The sequence below is a fragment of the Protopterus annectens genome, chromosome 9.part0, assembly GCF_019279795.1.
Source record: "Protopterus annectens isolate FY-2018-M chromosome 9.part0, PAN1.0, whole genome shotgun sequence".
NCBI classification, from domain to species: Eukaryota; Metazoa; Chordata; order Ceratodontiformes; family Protopteridae; genus Protopterus; species Protopterus annectens.
This window is the reverse complement of record NC_056743.1, coordinates 926,459,509-926,481,786: the sequence shown is the minus strand read 5'-3', so window position 1 is coordinate 926,481,786 and position 22,278 is coordinate 926,459,509. Positions and strand designations below refer to the sequence as shown.

General features: G+C 42.5%; 1 protein-coding gene across 1 annotated transcript in view; it reads left to right on the top strand.

The window, feature by feature from the left end:
- The window catches only part of PAN2 (poly(A) specific ribonuclease subunit PAN2), a 1,212,755-nt gene that overhangs the window by 851,478 nt on the left and 338,999 nt on the right, over positions 1-22,278 (top strand). Inside the window, exon 17 of the mRNA XM_044083667.1 lies at positions 17,552-17,693. Within this exon, the coding sequence (XP_043939602.1) occupies positions 17,552-17,693 (142 nt within the window). The remainder of the gene's footprint in view (positions 1-17,551; positions 17,694-22,278) is intronic.

Sequence of the window (22,278 nt, the reverse complement as noted above, 5' to 3'; positions counted from 1 at the left end):
CATCGTGCATACAGCTGCAGTCATAACAGATGGGTTGTCCTGCCATCAGGCGGGTCCTCGGTCGGCCGAATTCCAAAGTCTAGGTCCAGCGTCGGATGTCGTCGCTTCTTCCCTGACGTCAGTGCGGCAGGGGTATAAAAGAACCAGCCGATGCCATTTTCTTCAGTCTTTCTTGCCGTGCGGTGCCCGAAGCAGAAGCATTTCACAAGTGCCGGTCGGCCAGCTCCTGAGATTACGAAAATTTTTCAGCCGAAGTCTTCCTGAAAGCTAAGTACCTCGTTGGGGAAACTTTTCTTGCCTCAGGCCGATGTCAAACAAAGTTAATAATTGCATTTCATGTGGGAAGCAAATACCGCATAAGGATTTCCATTCCTTCTGCATTCCTTGCTTAGGCCCAGACCACTACGTCTCGGCCTGTCGTTTTTGTGCTAGATTCAACAAACGCACTATTAAGCGTCAGGCGGAGTTCGCCCAACACTATTTTGGTAAAAAATTTAATTACATTATGTCGTCGGATACTCCGACTCCAGTTTTGAGTAAAAGACGCAAAGATAAGGACCGACACACGAAGTCCGCGACTTCCACCGACACCACTCTAAAGCCGGCTACAGGTGCTTCGGTTCTCAGCGAGGCGCCTACGCAGCCCCTGAGTACCGATGATGCTTCTTTAGCGGTGTCTTCTGTGCCCGAGGTCGCAGGCTCCTCGGCCCCAACCCCGACTACAGATACCGACGCCACTCTTGGCGGGAAAACTCAGAGTTTAGACAGGCCTGCCACCTCTCAAGGTGTCTTCAGACCTTCCTCTTTTTCCATTAAAGCTTTCACAAAATCTAAAGCAGCCATGAAAACTAAAAGACAAGCTCCACAGAGCCCCACTCAAGGCCCCATGCCTAAAAAACAGATGCTCAAAATGGCTGAGGATTTGATTACTCTTATCAGGGGTTCTCAAATCCCCTCGGACAAAAGGCCCAGGATGGAGGAAGACTACCCTTCCTCAGACCAGGCCTCTATTACCTCAGAACATTCTGAGGACCAGGAATATTCATATTCCCCTTTTGAAGATTCTGATGCTGAGGAGTCCATTCCCTCTGTTTCCCCCCTCTGAGGACTATTCTTTTGGGGAAACTTTACATACCTTGAGGGAACACTTCCACTGGGAAGGCCAAGATTACTCAGATTCCAAGAAAAGGCTCAGGGATTTTCTCTTGCTTCCTCACCACAGGCCTCTGGCTATCCCTCCTGTCTTGGACATGCTAGATGATGTGTACACAGAGGCCAGCCTTAACCCAGATTCTTTGCCTCCAGCTCCTGTTAAACCTGACAGGTATTACCGGGTTCCTGATTCACACCAATTCCTATACAAAAGCCATGCTGCTGACCCAGAAACTATTTCACAGGGTCCCAAGGGAATTAAGGCCTCTACTGCCAAAAACCCATTAACTTCAGAGAGAGATTCCAGAGCTTTAGAAAGGTGGGGGAAAAAGGTATAAACCTCGGCCACTTTAACCATGAGGGCATTAAACTGTCAATTCCATATGTTAAAGTATCAACAGTTTTTGTTATCTCAGTTGAAAAGCAAAATGACACAACCTGAACAACCAGACTTGAAGGAGTTGCAGGATTTGTTACATAGTGCAGAGCAAGTGGGTAAACATACCTTGCAATGTGGTTTTGATGCTTTAGAGGCCTCATGTAGAGCTGCTGTTACAGGGTCTGTCATACGTAGACATGCTTGGCTCAAAGAGCAAACCTTACCAGATCATGTCAAAGCTAAATTACTAGATGCACCTCTTCAAAAAGATGTATTGTTTGGTGTTAAAGCTGAGGAGGTATTAAAGAAAATGGAGGAAAAGGCAAGATCAATGCAAACAGTGAAAGATTTCCTACAGGTACAACCTCCATGTTTCAGCAGAAATTGGCCTTCAAAAAATTGGTCCTTTCCAGCCACGGACAGACCTCAAAGAGGTAGATACAGGCGCCCGAGGGGCAGAGGGCAAGCTCAAGGATCATTCAGAGCTAGACAATGGCAAGCACCTACACCAAGAGGTGGAGAGGATAGATCACAGCCATTCAGAAAGCAGACACAATGACTTTCCCCTTTGCATGCCAAGCAAAGCTTTAATGGCAGCAGTTTTAGGCGGAAAACTGGCATTATTTTCAAAAAATTGGCATATTGTTACAAAAGACAAATGGATCCTGGACATTATAGACAGAGGCTACAGAATCCACTTTCACACCCTTCCAAAAATGAGAGGCATGCCAAACCTGCCACAAAATCAAAGGACAGAGGCACAAAAACAAATTTAGGCTCTCATGGACATGAAAGCTATTCAAGAGGTACCTGCACAAGAACAGGGTCAAGGTTTTTATTCCAGACTATTCCTGGTACCAAGGAAGGACAAAGATTGGAGACCTATTTTGGACCTATCCATCCTAAACACATATTTACTCGTACCAAAATTCAAGATGCTCACATTACAGCAGCTTCTTCCCATGCTGGGCAAGGAGTCTTGGCTGGTAACATTGGACCTCAAGGAGGCATACCTGCATGTCCCTATCAGACAAGATTGCAGAAGATACCTCAGATTTCTTGCAGGTTCAACCCATTATCAATTCTCTGCATTGCCTTTTGGCTTATCTACTGCGCCCAGAGTGTTTACGAAATGCCTGGCATAAGTAATTGCCTTCTGCAGACTTCAAGGGATACAAATATACCCATATCTGGACGACTGCCTGATCCAAGCGGACAGCAAGCACATACCTCTGAAACACCTGGCGTTTGTAATAAAGTTGTTGAACTTTCTGGGATACACAGTCAACAAAAAGAAATCAAAACTAATACCTTCTCAAACAATCATTTTCCTGGGTGCCAGCTTGAATACAAACACCCAGATGGCCTACCTCACGCCAGAGAAACAAGGGCAACTATCTCAGTACTTCAGAAAAATGGCAACCTTCACCTGGCTGACTGCAAGGAAAGTCCTGCAGGCTCTGGGATTCATGGCATCTTGCATCCTGCTAATCCCATGTGCAAAGCTGCATATGAGGAAACTTCAGTGGTACCTAAAAAACTTATGGTCTCAACACAGCCACAGTTTGGAAACAATTATACCACTCATTCCATGTCTTCAAAAGGAATTTTTGTGGTGGGCTCAAGCATGCCAAAGAAACATAGGTCTCCCCTTCTGCATGCCTCAAGCAAATCAAATCATCACAACAGAGGCCTCGGACTACGCCTGGGGGGCGCACATGACAGATCAGTGCATTCAGGGCAAATGGTCCCAAAAAGAAAAGCACCTAAGGAAATGCTAGCAGTACAAAATGCTATTATGGCCTTCAAAGACCTACTGCATCCAGGCCAGCTATTGATGAGGACAGACAACACCACAGTGATGTGGTACATAAACAAACCGGGAGGAACTCATTCATACCCCCTGTGCAGACTAGCCATGTCTCTTTGGAACATGGCTCTGGAATTACGAATCCAACTTCAAGCACAATTCCTGCCAGGCAAGGAAAACACGCTGGCAGACAACCTAAGCAGAAATATGACAGATCCACACGAATGTAAGTTGCATCCTCAGGTTTTCACAAAGATAATCCAGGCATGGGGAAGGCCAGATCTCTTTGCTACCCACAGAAATTACCAACTGGAAATATTCTGTTCAAGGACCTATCATCCACAGACATGGAAAGTGGACTCACTTTCTTTCAATTGGACAACATTGACAGTTTATGCCTTTCCACCTCTTCCTCTGCTGCCCAAAGTTCTGTTAAAAGCCAGAGCAGACAGGCCAAAGATGATTCTCATTGCTCCGGACTGGCCAAGACAACAGTGGTATCCACTCCTGAGCAGCCTGACGCATTCCCCACCATGGATCCTGCCTCTAGTGCCTCTTCTGTTGACCCAGCACAACTTCAAAACTCTTCACAGTCAGCTGAAAACCCTCAATCTAGCCACATGGAGGATTCCTTGATTTCCCAACAGACCCTCCTCTCCAAGGAGGTGCAGGATGTCATCTTGGAGGCCAGAAGGCCTTCTACTAGAAAAACCTACTCTGCCAAATGGAAACGGTTTTGTGCCTGGAATCAGAAAAAGGACCAGAATCCTTGGGTACTAAATTTACCTCAAATATTACAGTACCTAGCGGAGATGTTAAACAGTGGACTTTCCTTCTCCTCCATCAAGATCCATGCTTCAGCCATTTCTGCACATTACAACACTGATCCTCCTTTATTCTCACATCCTCTCTTAAGACAGTTCCTCAGAGGGGCTAAGAATGTAAAACCCCCAAGGAAGCCACCAGTACCTGCTTGGGACCTCAACTTCATTTTAGAAAAACTGACCCCGCCTCCATTTGAGCCAGCTGCTTCAACAGATCTACAATATTTACCATGGAAAACAGCCTTTCTTCTGGCTGTCACCTCAGCACGCAGGGTTTCGGAACTGCAAGCCCTCATGGCTGTGCAACCTTTCATCATTTTCCATCAGGACAGAGTTTTCTTATGAACTAATCCTTCCTTTATGCCAAAGGTAGTATCCAGTGTAGCCTTAAATCAGACTATCCACTTACCTACCTTTTATCCTAACCCACAAAACAAAGGGGAAAGACTACTACATTCCTTGGACAGTCACAGACAACTTCGTTATTATTTGGACAGGACAAAGCCATTCAGAAAATCAGAGCAACTTTTTGTGTCCTATGCTACAGGTGCTCAAGGAAAGGCTATTTCCAAACAGACAATCTCAAAATGGATAGCCCACTGCATACACTTTTGTTACTCATTTCATGGTAAAACTGTACCTACAAGCATCAGATCTCACTCCACAAGGGCCACAGCTACCTCTGCAGCTTTCCTCAGGGGGGGTTCCTACCAAGGATATTTTGGAAGCAGCCACTTGGAGTTCTGTACACACTTTCTCCAAGCACTATCACCTTTCACTGTACTCTAAATCTAGAGCGGGCTTTGCCACAGCAGTCTTGCAGGGCATCCTTACTCCTCCTAGTTCCTGCCACCCCTTTTTTAGCTTTGGGATTCTACCCATCTGTTATGACTGCAGCTGTATGCACGATGAACATAGTACAGTTTTGTACCTACCATAAATGTAGATGTTCGAGTGCTAATACAGCTGCAGTCCAGGTTTCCCTCCCTCCATCCCCTCTTGGGACAGGCCTTATGACAAACACCTCCTCATACAACCTGATTGGGGTATTCTTTTATGGTGTATTTGCTTGCAAACTACTATTTTTTATTATATTGCATTGCATTATTACATAAGTTTATGTTTTGCCTTCCTTTTGGGGGCACCTGACATCTGGGGCAAGAAAAACTGAAGAAAATGGGGTCGGCTGGTTCTTTTATACCCCTGCCACACTGACGTCAGGGAAGAAGCGACGACATCCGACGCCGGACCTAGACTTTGGAATTCGGCCGACCAAGGACCCGCCTGATGGCAGGACAACCCATCTGTTATGACTGCAGCTGTATTAGCACTCGAACATCTACATTTATGGTAGATACAAAACTGTACTTTGGTTAAATCTAGCACAAAACCAACAACTAGCTACGTCGTGGTCAGGACCTAAACAAGGAATACAGTAAGAGTGGAAATCCTTATGAGGTATTTGCTTCCCACAAGAAATACAATTATTAACTTTTTCTGACATTGGACTGGAGCAAGAAAAAAGTTTCCCCAACGGGGTACTTAGCTTTGAGAAGAAAAAGTAAGTCTTCGCACTGAAGCACGAAAAAATATCAGGAGTCAGCCGACCGGCACTTGCGAACTGCTTCCACCACACGACAAGAAAGACTGGAGAACATGGCGTCGGCTGGCAGCTTTGTACTCCTGGCACTCTGACGTCAGGGAGCATGACTGAACAGCCGACGCCGGACCCAGACTTTGGGATTCTGGCCGACCGAGGACTGCCTGCCGGCAGGAAGAACCCTACAGTGATGACTGCAACAGTGAAACACGATGAACATCTGTTGACCTCTTGCAAACAGGTGATGAATTATATTAACCATATAATAACAATAATTATAGAGTTATAGACTTCTTTTACTTCAGAAAATGTATATTAATTCACATTCTGTTATTCTGGCAACAATCTCAAGTTAATAGTATTAATATTTTAAAAGTATCCCTAATAATTTCTGAAACTGTTCCTGGTTCTGTTGATATTTGTCCCTAATTAGTTGTGAGCTATGCATATCAGAATCAGAAACAACAAAATGGTAGAATGAGAGACATTTTGCTGGCTTGCCTAGGACCAATGCAAACAAGATTTTCAGCTGGGTGACAACCTATGGCAGACACAGGGCCTTCAACCTTACTGCTATACCTGTAGTTAATCCAAGACAAAAGATCTGCAGCTGAACTACAAGTACGGTATTAAAAAATCCTTACTGCCCAAGCATGACTACTTACCTTGCTTGATTCCTGCCACCAGTCTGCAAATTAGACAGCAAAAGCCAATGGGAAATGAATAATGGTAAAGAAAGAGAAAGGTTGACAGCAGGGATGTAGGAAGGGTCAAGAAACTAACACCATTTTCACAAACAGAAGTACAGAAGCCTTATGGGTGGCAGAGTGGTGCTGTGACTATAATTTACGCTCACAGCAATTGCTTCTTCAGTTCAGTTCCTGGCTGGGGTGCTTTATGTGTGGATTTTACAAGCTCTCACTCTGTCTGCGTGTCTTTTCTCCAAGTGTTCCATCCCACATCCAAGACATACAATCCTCCAAACTGCATACAGGATAATGGAGTGTGTGCCCTGCTACAGAGGGAACCCGACCCAAAACTCATTTCTCTGACTGTATCCAGTGGGTAACTAGGAAGGCTCTTGCTCCTCTATGACACTGAAATGGATAAAAATGGGTACTGGAAAATGAATGAATGAAAGAGCAAATTTTTGCAACAGCCACTGGTATGACACTGCAGAAGCACTCAAAGCACACATTGGCCAGTACATTTCACAGTCAAGGACAGTCTCCATTCTCTCAAGGTGCAGCAATCACAGGCATGCTTTTAGGGAGCCTGGTGACTTTGCCCTCAAAAAACACTTTTGTTTCTAAACCGAACAACCAACATTTTAACCAGTTTCTTTGTTTCTGAATGTCATCCATTATATTCTCTGCATGGTTCAGAGGCACCTCACAAACTATTTGCGTGCATGACTTTGGCTATTTGTTTTGTTGGTTAGTTTTATCTGTTTTACAATCCTGAGCTGTGATGTCCTGAGTTAAATGGATGTTGTTTGCATACTGCCCTTGTAAAGCCTGGGTTTGGACCTGCTACTCTACTTGCATTTTGTCATATGCCCTTGTTTCATCTGTGTTTGCACCAGACAGCAGCTGTGTGACTTAGGGCTGACAAGCTCTAATTTTGGGCCTAAAATCTGTGGCCGCTGTTCATAGTGAGAGGAAAATTGGTTCTGCCCCTGCCTGCCAGAAATGACTGACATTTGTTCTGATTTTTTTCTTACTAATTTGGGATTTGATTTCCCCCTTGTTGCTGATGATGTTTGTCTAGCATATCAAGAGCTTGTGTTGACTGGCAATTTATAGTGCTGAGCTTTGTGTACAAGCTGTGATGATAGCAGGTACTGCTATGCCAGGAGAAGTAGGGCAGTGGATGTGTAACATACGCCAGCACAGCTAGCTGGAATTTTGTAAAGAATTATATGTCATTTGTAAATTAAACTGATCTGTACAGCTGCTTGTGTTGAAAAATGTATTTGTAAAATTGCTTGCGTTAAAAATGTATCAGTAGTGTGCCCTGATGGATAGAAAAGAAATACACATGTATTATTGTAACTGTTTAAATGTATATGTTTTAATGGAGGATACTGGAAGAGAAGAGGTTACGTTTAGTCCCAGTTAACTTCGGAAAATAGTTGAAATTAAATTAGGCCATAGGATGTTATGTTACAGTTCTGGTTCCAGGCAGAGACAAAACGTTTATACTAGGAAGCTTTCTGCATTGTCTTTGGGGTGAGCTAATTGCCACTCTGGAAGGGTAGAGGTTTGAATTTGTTTTATGACTTCCATGAGCTGCAGCAGATCTGAGCAAAGCTCTGTCTGTGTGCATGGTAACTCATAGGTGCTAAAATCTTGGCAGTTTCTAGGGTTGGTGATAGTGTGGGAAACAGAGTCAGATGACCAGATGTGATGTCATTGTATAAGCTGTCCCAGAAACATTTTTAGATATTATAGGTTCATAGGTAGGTACTAGGCTATTGGCCCTAGAGCCTAAACAAGCCTAGCCAAAAAGATAACTTGGCTTGCGCCATCCAAGAAAATTATTTTCCTGTGCCCCTGTCGAGCAGAGCCACAAAGGTGATCCCCGGGGTGAATTTCCTAATTCCCATCCAATCATCAAGATTGACTTCTTTGAAGCAGTCCCCAAAGCCGTAGACGAGGGTAAGGTGGTTCACGCAGCCTATCTAGATCTCGCCAAGGCTTTTTACACCATCCCCCACTCTGGAATTATAGATAAACTCAATAAACTAGGTATAAATCCCTATGTCAGAAGATGGGTTGCCATCTAGCTCACTGACAGAACCCACACTGTGAAAGTAGCAGACTCCAAATCTGACTTCAGACCAGTGACAAGTGGAGTACCACAGGGTTCACTCCAGGGTCCTCTCCTGTTTGGTATATACTTTTCTGAAGTACAGACTAACACAGAAGGTCTTTGGCTGTCGAAGTTCACAGATGACTGCAAATTAGGAGCCATAATTGAAACTCCTAGTGATGTAGACATCCTACAAATGGGCCTCACTGAGACAGATGCCTGGTGTCAAAGCCATGGCCTCAGGCTCAATGCCAAAAAGTGCATTGTCATCCCCTTTGGTAAAAACTCTGCACCCATGAGCTACCACATATGTGGTAGTCTACTTAACACCGAAAATGTGGTGAGACCTTGGAACACAGGTGGACAGTAGTTTGATAATCACATCGCCACAGTAGTCAGGAAATCCTTCTATGTGGCACACCTTATCACAAAAGGTTTTTCATCCAGGAAAAAAGAGGTCATTGTTCCCCTCTACTCGTCACTGATTAGACCCATTATAGAGTACAATGCCCCTTTTGGTATGTATTTCACAAGACATCTACAGCAACTGGAAAGGCCACAGAAATACCTCACAAAGAAGATTCCCGGCCTCAAACAAATGCTCTAGGCAGACCATTTAAAAAAACTCCAGCTTTACTCAGCCACATATCGCCTACTCAGAGGCGATCTCTGCCTAACATACAAAGCTATGTCAAACCCAGAATTGTTGGACATGCTCCACTTAAAGAAATCCCTCCAAGCTATGCTCTAGGGATATAAACCTTGTCACCACAATTAACAGAACACGCTGGAGGGATAGATTCCTGTCCCAGAGACTTCCCATACTCTGGAACAAAACTACCTGTCTGTATCAAACAAAGCTCCTCATTAGCACTCTTCAAGAAAAATCTTGATGATTGGATGGGAATTAGGAAATTCATGCCGGGGATCAACTCTGTGGCTCTGCTTGACAGGGGCGCAGGAAAATTATTTTCTTGGATGGCGCAAGCCAAGGTATCTTTTTGGCTAGGCTTGTATAGGCTCTAGGGCCAATAGCCTAGTACCTACCTATGAACCTATAATATCTAAAAATGTTTCTGGGATAGCTTATAGAATGACATCACATCTGGTCATCTGACTCTGTTTCCCACACTATCACCAACTCTAGAAACTGCCAAGATTTTAGCACCTATGAGTTACCATGCACACAGATAGAGCTTTGCTCAGATCTGCTGCAGCTCATGGAAGTCATAAAACAAATTCAAACCTCTACCCTTCCAGAGTGGCAATTAGCTCACCCAAAGACAATGCAGAAAGCTTCCTAGTGTAAACGTTTTGTCTCTGCCTGGAACCAGAACTGTAACATAACATCCATACGGCCTAATTTAATTTCAACTATTTTCCGAAGTTAGCTGGGACTAAATGTAACCTCTTCTCTTCCAGTATCCTCCATTAAAACGTATACATTTAAACAGTTACAATAATACATGTGTATTTCTTTTCTGTCCATCAGGGCACACTATTGATACATTTTTAACACAAGCAATTTTACAAATACATTTTTCAACACAAGCAGCTGTACAGATCAGTTTAATTTACAAATGACATATAATTCTTTACAAAATTCCAGCTAGCTGTGCTGGCGTATGTTACACATCCACTGCCCTATTTCTCCTGGCATAGCTGGCAGTACCTGCTATCATCACAGCTTGTACACAAAGCTCAGCACTATAAATTGCCAGTCAACACAAGCTCTTGATATGCTAGACAAACATCATCAGCAACAAGGGGGAAATCAAATCCCAAATTAGTAAGAAAAAAATCAGAACAAATGTCAGTCATTTCTGGCAGGCAGGGGCAGACCCATTATTCCTCTCACTATGAACAGCGGCCACAGATTTTAGGCCCAAAATTAGAGCTTGTCAGCCCTAAGTCACACAGCTGCTGTCTGGTGCAAACACAGATGAAACAAGGGCATATAACAAAATGCAAGTAGAGTAGCATGTCTAAACCCAGGCTATACAAGGGCATTATGCAAACAACATCCATTTAACTCAGGACATCACACCTCAGGATTGTAAAACAGATAAAACTAACCAACAAAAGAAATAGCCAGAGTCATGCACACAAATAGTTTGTGAGGTGCCTCTGAACCATGCACAGAATATAATGGATGACAAAGAAACTGGTTAAAATGTTGGTTGTCCAGTTTAGAAACAAAAGTGTTTTTTGAGGGCAAAGTCACCAGGCCCCCTAAAAGCATGCCTGTGTTTGCTGAACCTTGAGAGAATGGACACTGTCCTTGACTGTGAAATGTACTGGCCAATGTGTGCTTTGAGTGCTTCTGCAGTGTCATACCAGTGGCTGTTGCAAAAATTTGCTCTTTCATTCATTCATTTTCCAGTACCCATTTTTATCCATTTCAGTGTCATAGAGGAGCAAGAGCCTTCCTAGTTACCCACTGGATACAGTCAGAGAAATGAGTTTTGGGTCGGGTTCCCTCTATAGCAGGGCACACACTCCATTATCCTGTATGCAGTTTGGAGGATTGTATGTCTTGGATGTGGGATGGAACACTTGGAGAAAAGACACGCAGACAGAGTGAGAGCTTGTAAAATCCACACATAAAGCACCCCAGCCAGGAACTGAACTGAAGAAGCAATTGCTGTGAGTGTAAATTATAGTCACAGCACCACTCTGCCACCCATAAGGCTTCTGTACTTCTGTTTGTGAAAATGGTGTTAGTTTCTTGACCCTTCCTACATCCCTGCTGTCAACCTTTCTCTTTCTTTACCATTATTCATTTCCCATTGGCTTTTGCTGTCTAATTTGCAGACTGGTGGCAGGAATCAAGCAAGGTAAGTAGTCATGCTTGGGCAGTAAGGATTTTTTAATGCCGTACTTGTAGTTCAGCTGCAGATCTTTTGTCTTGGATTAACTACAGGTATAGCAGTAAGGTTGAAGCCCCTGTGTCTGCCATAGGTTGTCACCCAGTTGAAAATCTTGTTTGCATTGGTCCTAGGCAAGCCAGCAAAATGTCACTCATTCTACCATTTTGTTGTTTCTGATTCTGATATGCATAGCTCACAACTAATTAGGGGCAACTATCAACAGAACCAGGAACAGTTTCAGAAATTATTAGGGATACTTTTAAAATATTAATACTATTAACTTGAGATTGTTGCCAGAATAACAGAATGTGAATTAATATACATTTTCTGAAGTAAAAGAAGTCTATAACTCTATAATTATTGTTATTATATGGTTAATATAATTCACCACCTGTTTGCAAGAGGTCAACAGATGTTCATCGTGTTTCACTGTTGCAGTCATCACTGTAGGGTTCTTCCTGCCGGCAGGCAGTCCTCAGTCGGCCAGAATCCCAAAGTCTGGGTCCGGCGTCGGCTGTTCAGTCATGCTCCATGACGTCAGAGCGCCAGGAGTACAAAGCTGCCAGCCGACGCCATGTTCTCCAGTCTTTCTTGCCGTGCGGTGGAAGCAGTTCGCAAGTGCCGGTCGGCTGACTCCTGATATTTTTCGTGCTTCAGTCCGAAGACTTACTTCTTCTTCTCAAAGCTAAGTACCCCGTTGAAACTTTTCTTGCTCCAGTCCGATGTCAGAAAAAGTTAATAATTGTATTTCTTGTGGGAAGCAAATACCTCATAAGGATTTCCACTCTTACTGTATTCCTTGTTCAGGCCCTGACCACGACGTAGCTAGTTGTCGGTTTTGTGCTAGATTTAACCAACGTACTATTAAGCAGAGGTACGATTTTGCTTTTCACTACTTTGGCAGGCGATTTAATTATAAAATGTCATTGGACACGCTTCCGACTACTGGAGTTCACAAACTACGCAAGGATAAGGACAGGCCTCCGATGTCCAAATCAGACGACGGTTTACAAGGAGAGCCAGCTACAGGTTCGGCCGTAATCAGTGAGGCACTTTCGCAGCCCCTGTCGTCGTCTATTTCAGAACCGATTGCCAAAACGGACTCTCAAGAGGAGCCAACAAGGCCTTTGAGTACTCCAGCTGCAGGACCTTTGGACAATGCTCCCTCAGATGGGTCCGGAGCCGCTGTGCAGGTACCGGCTTCCGGGGGGGTTTTCAGGCCTACACAGCTTCTGATAAAGGCAAAGCCAAAGACAAAGGCGAAGACTCCTTCTAAATCAAAGACACCAGCCCAGGCCTCTTCTGATCCGGGACCCAAATCTCAGAAACAGCTGCTTAAAATGGCGGAGGACTTACTAACCATGATTAGGGGTTCACATCCCCCTCCAGACAAAAGGCCAAGGCAAGAATTGGATTATGAATCCTCTGATCAGGCATCTATTTCTTCAGTGTCTTCCTCTGAACAGGAATATACTTTCCCTCCTTATGAGGATTCTGATGCTGAGGAATGCATTCCATCAGCTTCTCCCCCTGAAGATTTTTCTTTTGGGGAAACTTTACATGACATGAGGGAACATTTTCACTGGGAAGGACAGGAGTACTCTGAATCTAAGAGAAGGCTTAGGGATTTCCTTCTTCTTCCCCAACATAGACCCCTTGCTATTCCTCCTATTTTGGATATTGTGGATGATGCTTTTTCTGAGGCTAATTTAACTCCTGACTCCTTTCCTCCAGCCCCTGCTAAGCCTGACAGATATTACAGGGTCCCTGACTCCCACCAGTTCCTTTACAAAAATCCTGCTGCTGATCCAGAAACCATTTCTCAGGGTCCTAAGGGTGTTAAGGCTGCCTCTGCTAAAAACCCTATTCCGACAGATAAGGATTCTAGAGCTTTGGAGAGATGGGGCAAAAAAGTGTACACTTCTGCTACTTTATCTATTAGGGCTTTAAATTGTCAATTTCATATGCTAAAATATCAGCAGCTCCTGCTGTCTGTTATGAAACAAAAGCTAGGTACCATTTCTGCATGTACAGATAATAAAGAATTACACGATTTGATGCATGCTACTGAGCAAGTGGGGAAGCATGGCTTGCACTGTGGTTTTGATGCCTTGGAGGCTTCATGCAGGGCGGCTGCCACTGACGCAGTCATTAGAAGGCATGCTTGGTTAAAGGAACAAAATTTACCTGATCAAGTGAAAGCAACGTTACTGGATGCTCCTGTTCAGCATAATGTTTTGTTTTGGTCTAAGGCTGAAGAGGTGATAAAGAAAATGGAGGATAAGGCAAAATCCATGCAAATGGTTAAGGATTTCTTACAAGTTCAGCCCCCAAGATTTAGCAGAAATTGGCCAACTAAAGATTGGTCCTTTCCCAGTTCGGACAGACCTCAGAGGGGTAGATATAGACTCTCCAGAGGGAGGGCCCAAGCACAGACCTCTTACAGACCTAGACAGTGGAGTGCTTCCACCCCCAAGGGTGGAGAGGACAGACCTCAGTCTTATAGAAAACAGGCTGAATGACTCCCCCTGCATGGCTCCAGGAACTTCTCTTCTGGAAGCCCCTCTAGGAGGAAAACTCTCTCTTTTTCAACCAAATTGGACTTACATAACCCAAGACAAGTGGGTTCTGGATGTAGTTTCAAGAGGTTACAAATTCCACTTTCATACCTTGCCAAGACCAAACGGATGGCCAGACCTACCAAAACACCAATGGGCAGAGGCATTAAACCAGGTGGGATCCCTCATGGCTATGAGGGCCATAGAACTGGGTCCACAATCAGAGACGGGCCAAGGTTTTTACTCAAGGCTCTTTCTAGTTCCCAGAAAGCAAAATTCATGGAGACTCATCCTGGATCTGTCAGTCTTAAATACTTTCCTGGAGATACCAAAGTTCAAGATGCTTACTCTGCAGCAGCTCTTGCCAATGTTGAGCAAAAATGCATGGATGGTGACTTTGGATTTAAAGGAGGCTTACCTACACATCCCTATCCGACAGGAGTGCAGAAAATACCTCAGGTTCAAGGCCGGCTCGAAACATTACCAATTCTCTGCGCTGCCCTTTGGCTTGTCTACTGCGCCCAGGGTCTTTACCCAAGTGCCTGGCACCAGTAGTAGCTTACTGCAGACTCAAGGGAATTCAAATTTACCCGTATCTGGATGACTGCCTTATTCAAGCAGACAGCAAGGATGTCTTACTCCAGCACCTGGAATTTGTTCAAAATCTACTCAAGCACCTGGGATTCGCTGTGAACATAAAAAAGTCAAATTTGACACCCACACAACAGATAACTTTTCTGGGTGCTCTTCTAAACACAACAACCCAGATGGCATTCCTGACATCCGAAAAACAACTACAGCTGCCTTCAACTTTCAAAACCTTGGCGTTAATGTCTCGGCTAACTGCAAGGAAATTCCTGCAGGCTTTGGGTTACATGGCCTCCTGCATCCTTCTCATACCAAATGCAAGGCTACATATGAGAAAAATACAATGGTACCTAAAAAGTGTATGGTCCCAGCATTGCCACAGTCTAGACACACAGATTGCTGTCTTGCCTTGCCTACAAAAGGAATTCCATTGGTGGACCATGGCATGTCTTCACAACAAAGGGAAAGCCTTCAGTCTGCCTCCAGCCAGCCAAGTGTTAACCACGGATGCCCCGGATTACACATGGGGAGCCCACCTGCAAGGTTTTTGGACAGAGGATCAGAAGCACCTACATATCAATTTAAAAGAGATGTTAGCTGTACAGAATGCCCTCTTGGCTTTCAGAGATCTTCTACAGCCAGGACAACTACTGATACGGAAGACAACACCACAGTTATGTGGTACATAAAGAAGCAAGGGGGTTCACATTCCTACCCCCTTTGCAGACTAGCCATGACTCTATGGAACACAGCTCTAGCTTGCAAAGTGGATCTGCAAGCTCAGTTCCTGCCAGGGAAACAAAATATTCTGGCAGACAGCCTGAGCAGGAACCTGTCAGACCCACACGAGTGGATGCTAGACACCCAAATGTTCAAGATGATTGCAGAAGCCTGGGGCTGCCCGAACATAGATCTATTTGCATCGCCCCTCAACCACCAGTTACAGATTTTTTGCACAAGGACATTTCACAAACTATCATGGAAAGTGGATGCTCTCTCATTCAGTTGGAGAAACCTCTCGGGGTATGCCTTTCCTCCACTACCTCTTCTTCCACGGGTGTTATTAAAGATCAAGCAGGACAAACCCAAGATGATTTTACTGGCCCCAAATTGGCCTCGTCAATTTTGGTACTCAACACTGATGAGTCTATCCCAGAAGCCTCCTTGGATTTTACCTCAGATTCCAAATCTTTTGTCCCAACACCAGGGTCAGGTTCTGCACTCTCATATCAAAACTCTCAGCCTGGTGAGTTCAGGGTGTATGTTTAATCCTACACTTCCCAAACAGGTCATGGATGTCATCTTAGAAGCCAGACGGCCTAGCACTAGAAAATCTTATGCAGGTAAATGGAAGAGATTTTGCACCTGGATGCATGCTCAGGATTCGGATCCTCTCATTCCTAACATCCCATTGATTTTACATTACCTGACAGACATGCTAGATAAGGGTTTATCCTTCTCCTCCATAAAAATACATGCCTCAGCTATCTCTGCACATTACAATACAGATCCTCCAATCTTTTCGCATCCACTTCTGAAACAATGTCTCAGAGGAGCAAAGAATTTAAGGCCCCCTAGGACACCACCCATTCCTGCCTGGGACCTCAACTATGTTCTGGAAAAACTCACTCTGCCTCCTTTTGAGCCTGCTGCCACATCTGATATTAAGTATTTATCATAGAAGACAGCTATCCTATTGGCTTTGACTTCAGCAGGAGAGTCTCGGAGTTACAAACACTCATGGCTGTGGAACCTTATTTTATTTTTCACCAAGATAGGGTGTCTTTACGGACTAATCCTACTTTCATGTCTAAAGTGGTTTCCAAAGTGGCTTTAAATCAAACTGTTCACCTGCCAACTTTTTTCACTAATCCACAAAATAAGGGGGAACGGATCTTGCATTCCTTGGATGTACACAGGCAACTTCGTTTTTACCTGGACAGAACCAAGGATATCAGGAAAACAGAGCAACTGTTTGTTTCTTATGCAACAAATTCCCAAGGCAAAGTTATTTCAAAACAGACCATTTCTAAATGGATTGCTCATGGAATCAGATTTTGTTACTCTCATCATGGAAAGCAAATCCCAGGAAAAATTAGCACTCACTCTACCAGAGCTGCTGCTAGTTCAGCTGTCTTTCTCAGGGGAGTACCTACCAAAGATATTTTGGAAGCTGCAACTTGGAGTTCAGTGCATACTTTCTCTAAGCACTATAATCTCCCTCTTTACTCTAAGTCTAGGGCCGGCTTTGCTACTGCAGTCTTGCAGGGCCTTCTAGCCGCCCCTTCTAATCTATAACCACCACCCTTTATCTCAGCTTTGGGATTCAGCCCTACAGTGATAACTGCAACAGTGAAACATGATGAACATAGTACAGTTGTGTACACTTACCATAAATGTAGATGTTTGAGTGTCTTCACTGTTGCAGTCTGGGTTACCCACCCTCCTGTCCCCTCTTATACTTTCATTAGTGTGGTTTCCTACTTCACCCTTCTTCTGAGGTGTATTTGCTACAGGGTATGGGGTTTGTTGTATGTTACATTTTGTTTTACTATTAGCCTACACTTTTGGGCACCTGACATCTGGGGCAAGAAAAACTGAAGAACATGGCGTCGGCTGACAGCTTTGTACTCCTGGCGCTCTGACGTCAGGGAGCATGACTGAACAGCCGACGCCGGACCCAGACTTTGGGAATTCTGGCCGACCGAGGACTGCCTGCCGGCAGGAAGAACCCCACAGTGATGACTGCAACAGTGAAGACACTCGAACATCTACATTTATGGTAAGTGTACACAACTGTACTTTTTAGGAGGATTTAAGAGGGACAGAGCTAAAAATTGAGTCAAATTCAGCGACGTCCCTGAAAAAAGGGACAGTTCAGAGGCGTGTTGATGTGTCTTGTATGTCTTTGTATGGTGTCTGACTTTTCTTCTTAAAATTTTTGTTTACTTTTCAGGGAAGAGCTCTGTGGTGATGATGGTTTCTATTTCAGTACATCCATTGAGGAGTTAAAGAATGTTTGGGTTCCATATTCTGTCAAGATGAAACTAGGCAAAAATAAAGAACTAGAAGTTACTAGCTGCAGTGAAACTGATGAGGTGAGTACATTTTAACAAGTTGTAGCTGCATTGAATTTCATCAAAGTCAGCATTACAGCAGTGTATCCTGTCATGTTATGTATAGATGCTAGGAGGCTGGAGAGTAAAAGATCAGCAGGGTCTTATGTAAAATGGACATTTTTGTTTTGTTAACCTTGATAAATAAGATGAAATGTTTTTGTGAAAGTTTTTCTAGCAGTTTGATTTCACTGGTTAAGTGTGCATTTTCTCTTCTGGCAATAATCCCAGACAGCAGGTGCATGATAGAGCAGTAGATATGTTTTGCAGGTGTATTTGCTATGTTAGTTGAACAATTTTAGTACCTGCCTTCAAGAGTGGAACTCCTCAGCAAAAAAAAAAACAGGTCACAAAATAGGACATCATTCCTGCCTTGGGAGGTCTTGAACCATGCCATGTCCTGCTGCAAAGTGACACCAAATCAAGGTCACATAGTGGCATCCTCTTCCTGTCACAGGAGGTAAATGATCCTTGATGCCATTTATCCCTCCAGGTAGTGTGTGTAGCCCCTGCATGTAATCCCTGTGATGATGTTTCCTCCACTCAGTTTGTGCTGACAGCCTTGTGTTATTGTGTACCCCTGTTCCTTCTGCAAGTGATGACAACTGTGAGTCACAACACTTTCCTTCCTGTCTTGTAATGAAATGTTATGCTATACACAGTGGGACTAGAAAATATAGTAACCAGCATAGCCTGATAGAACACTGTATGTGTTATTTTTAGTTTGTTTAACGCTGCCACTTATTGTGACCATAGTTGATAACCAGATATCGATACCTTGCTGTCACTGCCATTTGCTACACACACCGCTGTTTAGGACGGTTCTTCCTAATCATTTGTCATGTGACTGCTAATAACCTATCATTACCTTTTCCTGCTGAGGTGTTTGGTAGATGACGCAGTATAACAGTATAGTTGAGATGGTGATCCTTCTTACTCATAACTGCGTTGGCACTTAGCATAAACATCTTGCTGGCTGTTTCAGAGGAGTACTATGAAAATGTACCGGATATATCCAGGCAGCAAAATGGTGCTTTCATCAGCCCACACACACATTCATTGATATTGCATGTCTGAGCATGTGCAGGGTAGTAAAGCATTTCTCTCACAGAGATCAAGGGGGCTAACTGTGAGTTGGATAATGGCTTTGTGTGGGTATGTGATATATATCAATGGCGGTCCATGAGAATGAGTTTCTTAAGATGCACTTCATACTTCCTAGTGACATATCCAACTTTAATGTTTCATAAGAATCATTTTATGTATACCTGTTATATACAGGAGACGTATAACAGTCTCATTTAAAAGCAAGAATATGGTGCATTATATTTCAAACATAAGCCCAGCTTACTCTATGATGTATTTACAAATAGTTACAATATAAGATAAATTAAAAATGGATAGTTATGTTAGTCCATGGCAACAAAGGAGTGTCCTGATTTTTTTTTCTTGTTACCAGGAATTGAACTCATGATGTTCATCTGTTTCTCTTGTTACATGTCTATAGGAGACAAAATGTTGTGTTTCATACACAATATTGTTCTGCACATTCTGAACCAGTTTTCAGTAAAAGGCATTGTTGCCATGTTCCTTTATGTAACAGAATTTGTGCATAACATTTAGTCACATACCATTTAATAAATTGGGAGATTTTAAAAATTCCCTACAGAAGTGATTATTTCAGCTAGGACACAGGATCTGAATGTTCTAAACAAGAAACAAGATTTTTAAAATCCTGAAGTAATCTGTTAAACTGTTTCTGAACTAAATAAAAATACTGACATAATATCTTCTTTTTGTGTAAACCATATTAAGTTTGGTTTGTATATCAAGTGTATAATCCATTACTGCCTAATCCCATGTTCCTGCTTTGCAGTTACAAATAATATGTAGGTCATATCTGTAAAGCTGTTGGCAGTGTTCTCCCATTTTCTGTATTCCACAGCCATTGAGCATTACATTCTATACAAGTGAAAACCTGATTGTTGGGTCTTAGGTAACACAAGTAACTTTTACTGTTTGTTTACTCAGATGGTCATATATCTTGCTGTGATAAACATGAACCTTTACTTTTCAAGTTGATGTTTTAGTGCTGTCAGTCATGAGCCATCTGTAAACTTTATTTTGAAACTTAAACACATACTGTGTGGAAACATTTTGGTAATTTCCCAGTTTAGCATATTTAATCTCTTGTCTATAAACTAAAGAAACCATGCTAAGCATTCAAGATAGCTATGTTCCCTATGGAACAAACTCCAACCCTTAAAGCTCCCCCGTATGTCTTAGGTGCCCATCCATTTGATGCAGAGACTTAAAAATGCCATTTATACCACACCTGTCTCTGATGGATTATATTCAGTTTTTGCAAGCAATGTCAGTACCTCCTGTCTCAGAATCTCACAATAATAACTGACAGAATGCCCTCATGTTTAAATCTACATGTACCTCAGACTAAGACTAAATCTGTGCCTAAACCTCTTGAGTGATATTCATGTCATTTCTCTTAGCAATACACTCACTTCCATTGTTGCTGACTCCACCACCACTATCCTTGTGTTTTTTTTAACTAGTAACTTTTTTACACCCACAGGATGATTTAAAAGTCAGTAACAACATATTACTGAACATATGTAAAACAGTCTAAATATAAATTTTCTTCACAAAATGTAGTAACCTTTTGTAGTCCTATGTAACGTCAGAAAAATAACTTCTTTGGTGAAAATTCACATGCATACATATGAGTAAAAGTAATCTGGATGTAGTCATAATATACTAATTACAAGTGGTAATACTTTAATTCTTTTGGAAACGGACCACAAATTATTGATACTTATTGATTACCACCCTTTTCATGAATGAGGGTTTCCATACAGTTTCTTATAAGTTCATTGTTAAAATTCTTTATGAAGCTCAAGTTAACTTGTTCTTGTGAACTGTTAAATACGCATATCAAAATATTATCTGCATTTTCCTGACAAATCAACTTTGAATAAAGATGTCATAATTTAAATGTTACTTTTTTGTACAAAATCACCAATTTTGTATGTTTCAGATTAACAATTGCTAGTTAGTCAGGAGTCAAACATAGAATCTTCTGATTAGCATAAGCATAATTTTATACTTTGCTATCTCTGTAAACATAAAAAATGTTGTACTCTTTGAAATCCTTTCAGTATAATAGTTTGTCTTGTTTTACCTGATTAGAGCTTAACTTTAGCCAAAAAAACAAAATCCCTTTGTATTATAAGTAAGACTCAAGTTTGGATGGAGTCTGGAATGGTGGCAGTATACATCTCAGCTGTCCAGAATTTTGCAGAATGTTCTGATTTTTGTCTCAGCTTTTTGATCTTTTCCTCATACAATTTTGGTTTTCTGACAAATCATTGGCATGTCATTGCGGATTGAAGTTAGAAAATAATGGCAGACATGCTAATGTAAAACTTGTTATTCTATCAACTTTCTAAGTTTGTAAGAGCAATATTAAAATTCTGTCCCTATTTTTGGGCCTTTGTCCCCCCATTATTTATGGTGTTGTCCAGATTTGTAGCTCTAAGGTCTTGAGAGGTATGGACCGTGGCAGTGTTCTAACCTTCATCACGTTATGTGTCAGACTAACCCTCAGTCTATATTTTGTTGTACAGAGAAGTCAGGGAAGCTTTCCTCAAGCTCTGTACATTTCACCTGGTAATGGAGTTATGTATATCTCCTTTTTTTCCTCTCCACTTTGTGAAGGCATGTTGAAAGACAGTTGTGCCCATTACCATGAATATATGAGCAGGCCTAGTCTTTCCAGCAGCTCTGATTAATTAAATGGGGTCTATATTACATATCCGAACATTTAAATGTTCGAATCACTAAAGATCGACCTTTAGCGATCGAACATTCATATGTTTGAATTTGTAAGAAAAGAAAAAAAAAAAAAGAAAAGGAAAAGGTTTAAGCAGGGGGGCAAGCCCCCTTCACCCCCCGCTACTTAAATATACCAACACTGAGATCGCACTTCAGTGCACTACAGTGCGGAAACGGGAAATTTCCCATTCCCTACACTGTAGCGTGATCTTGGAGTTGGTATATTTAAGTAGTGTGGGGAGTGCAGGTTGGCTTGCCCCCCTGCTTATACCCTTTAGTTTTTTTTTAAATTTTTATTCATTTTCGAACATTTAAATGTTCGATCGCTAAAGGTCAATCTTTAGAGATTCAAACATTTAAGCATTCGGATATGTAATATAGACCCAATTAAATGCACTGCTATTTCCAGTTCTCATAGCATATCCACTGTCAGGATGGTAAAGGAAAATTGTGGATTTACTCAAAAATCTTAACCCTGTTTCATGTAATATCATAATAGCTCATGTGAAAAAGAAATTTTGTGAGTCAAGATTTTTTCTCTTAGCCATAGCTAAGCCTAGTATTAAAATAAGCTTTTATATTTTATTTACTCCATGCAAGACTGCTGATAATCTGTCACTGTGTTACTCAGAGTGTGTATACTCATGCTCTGTGTCCAAGTCTGTTGCACCTAAATTTACAGAATTACTGAAATGATGACCCTTTTTGTAGTTTTATG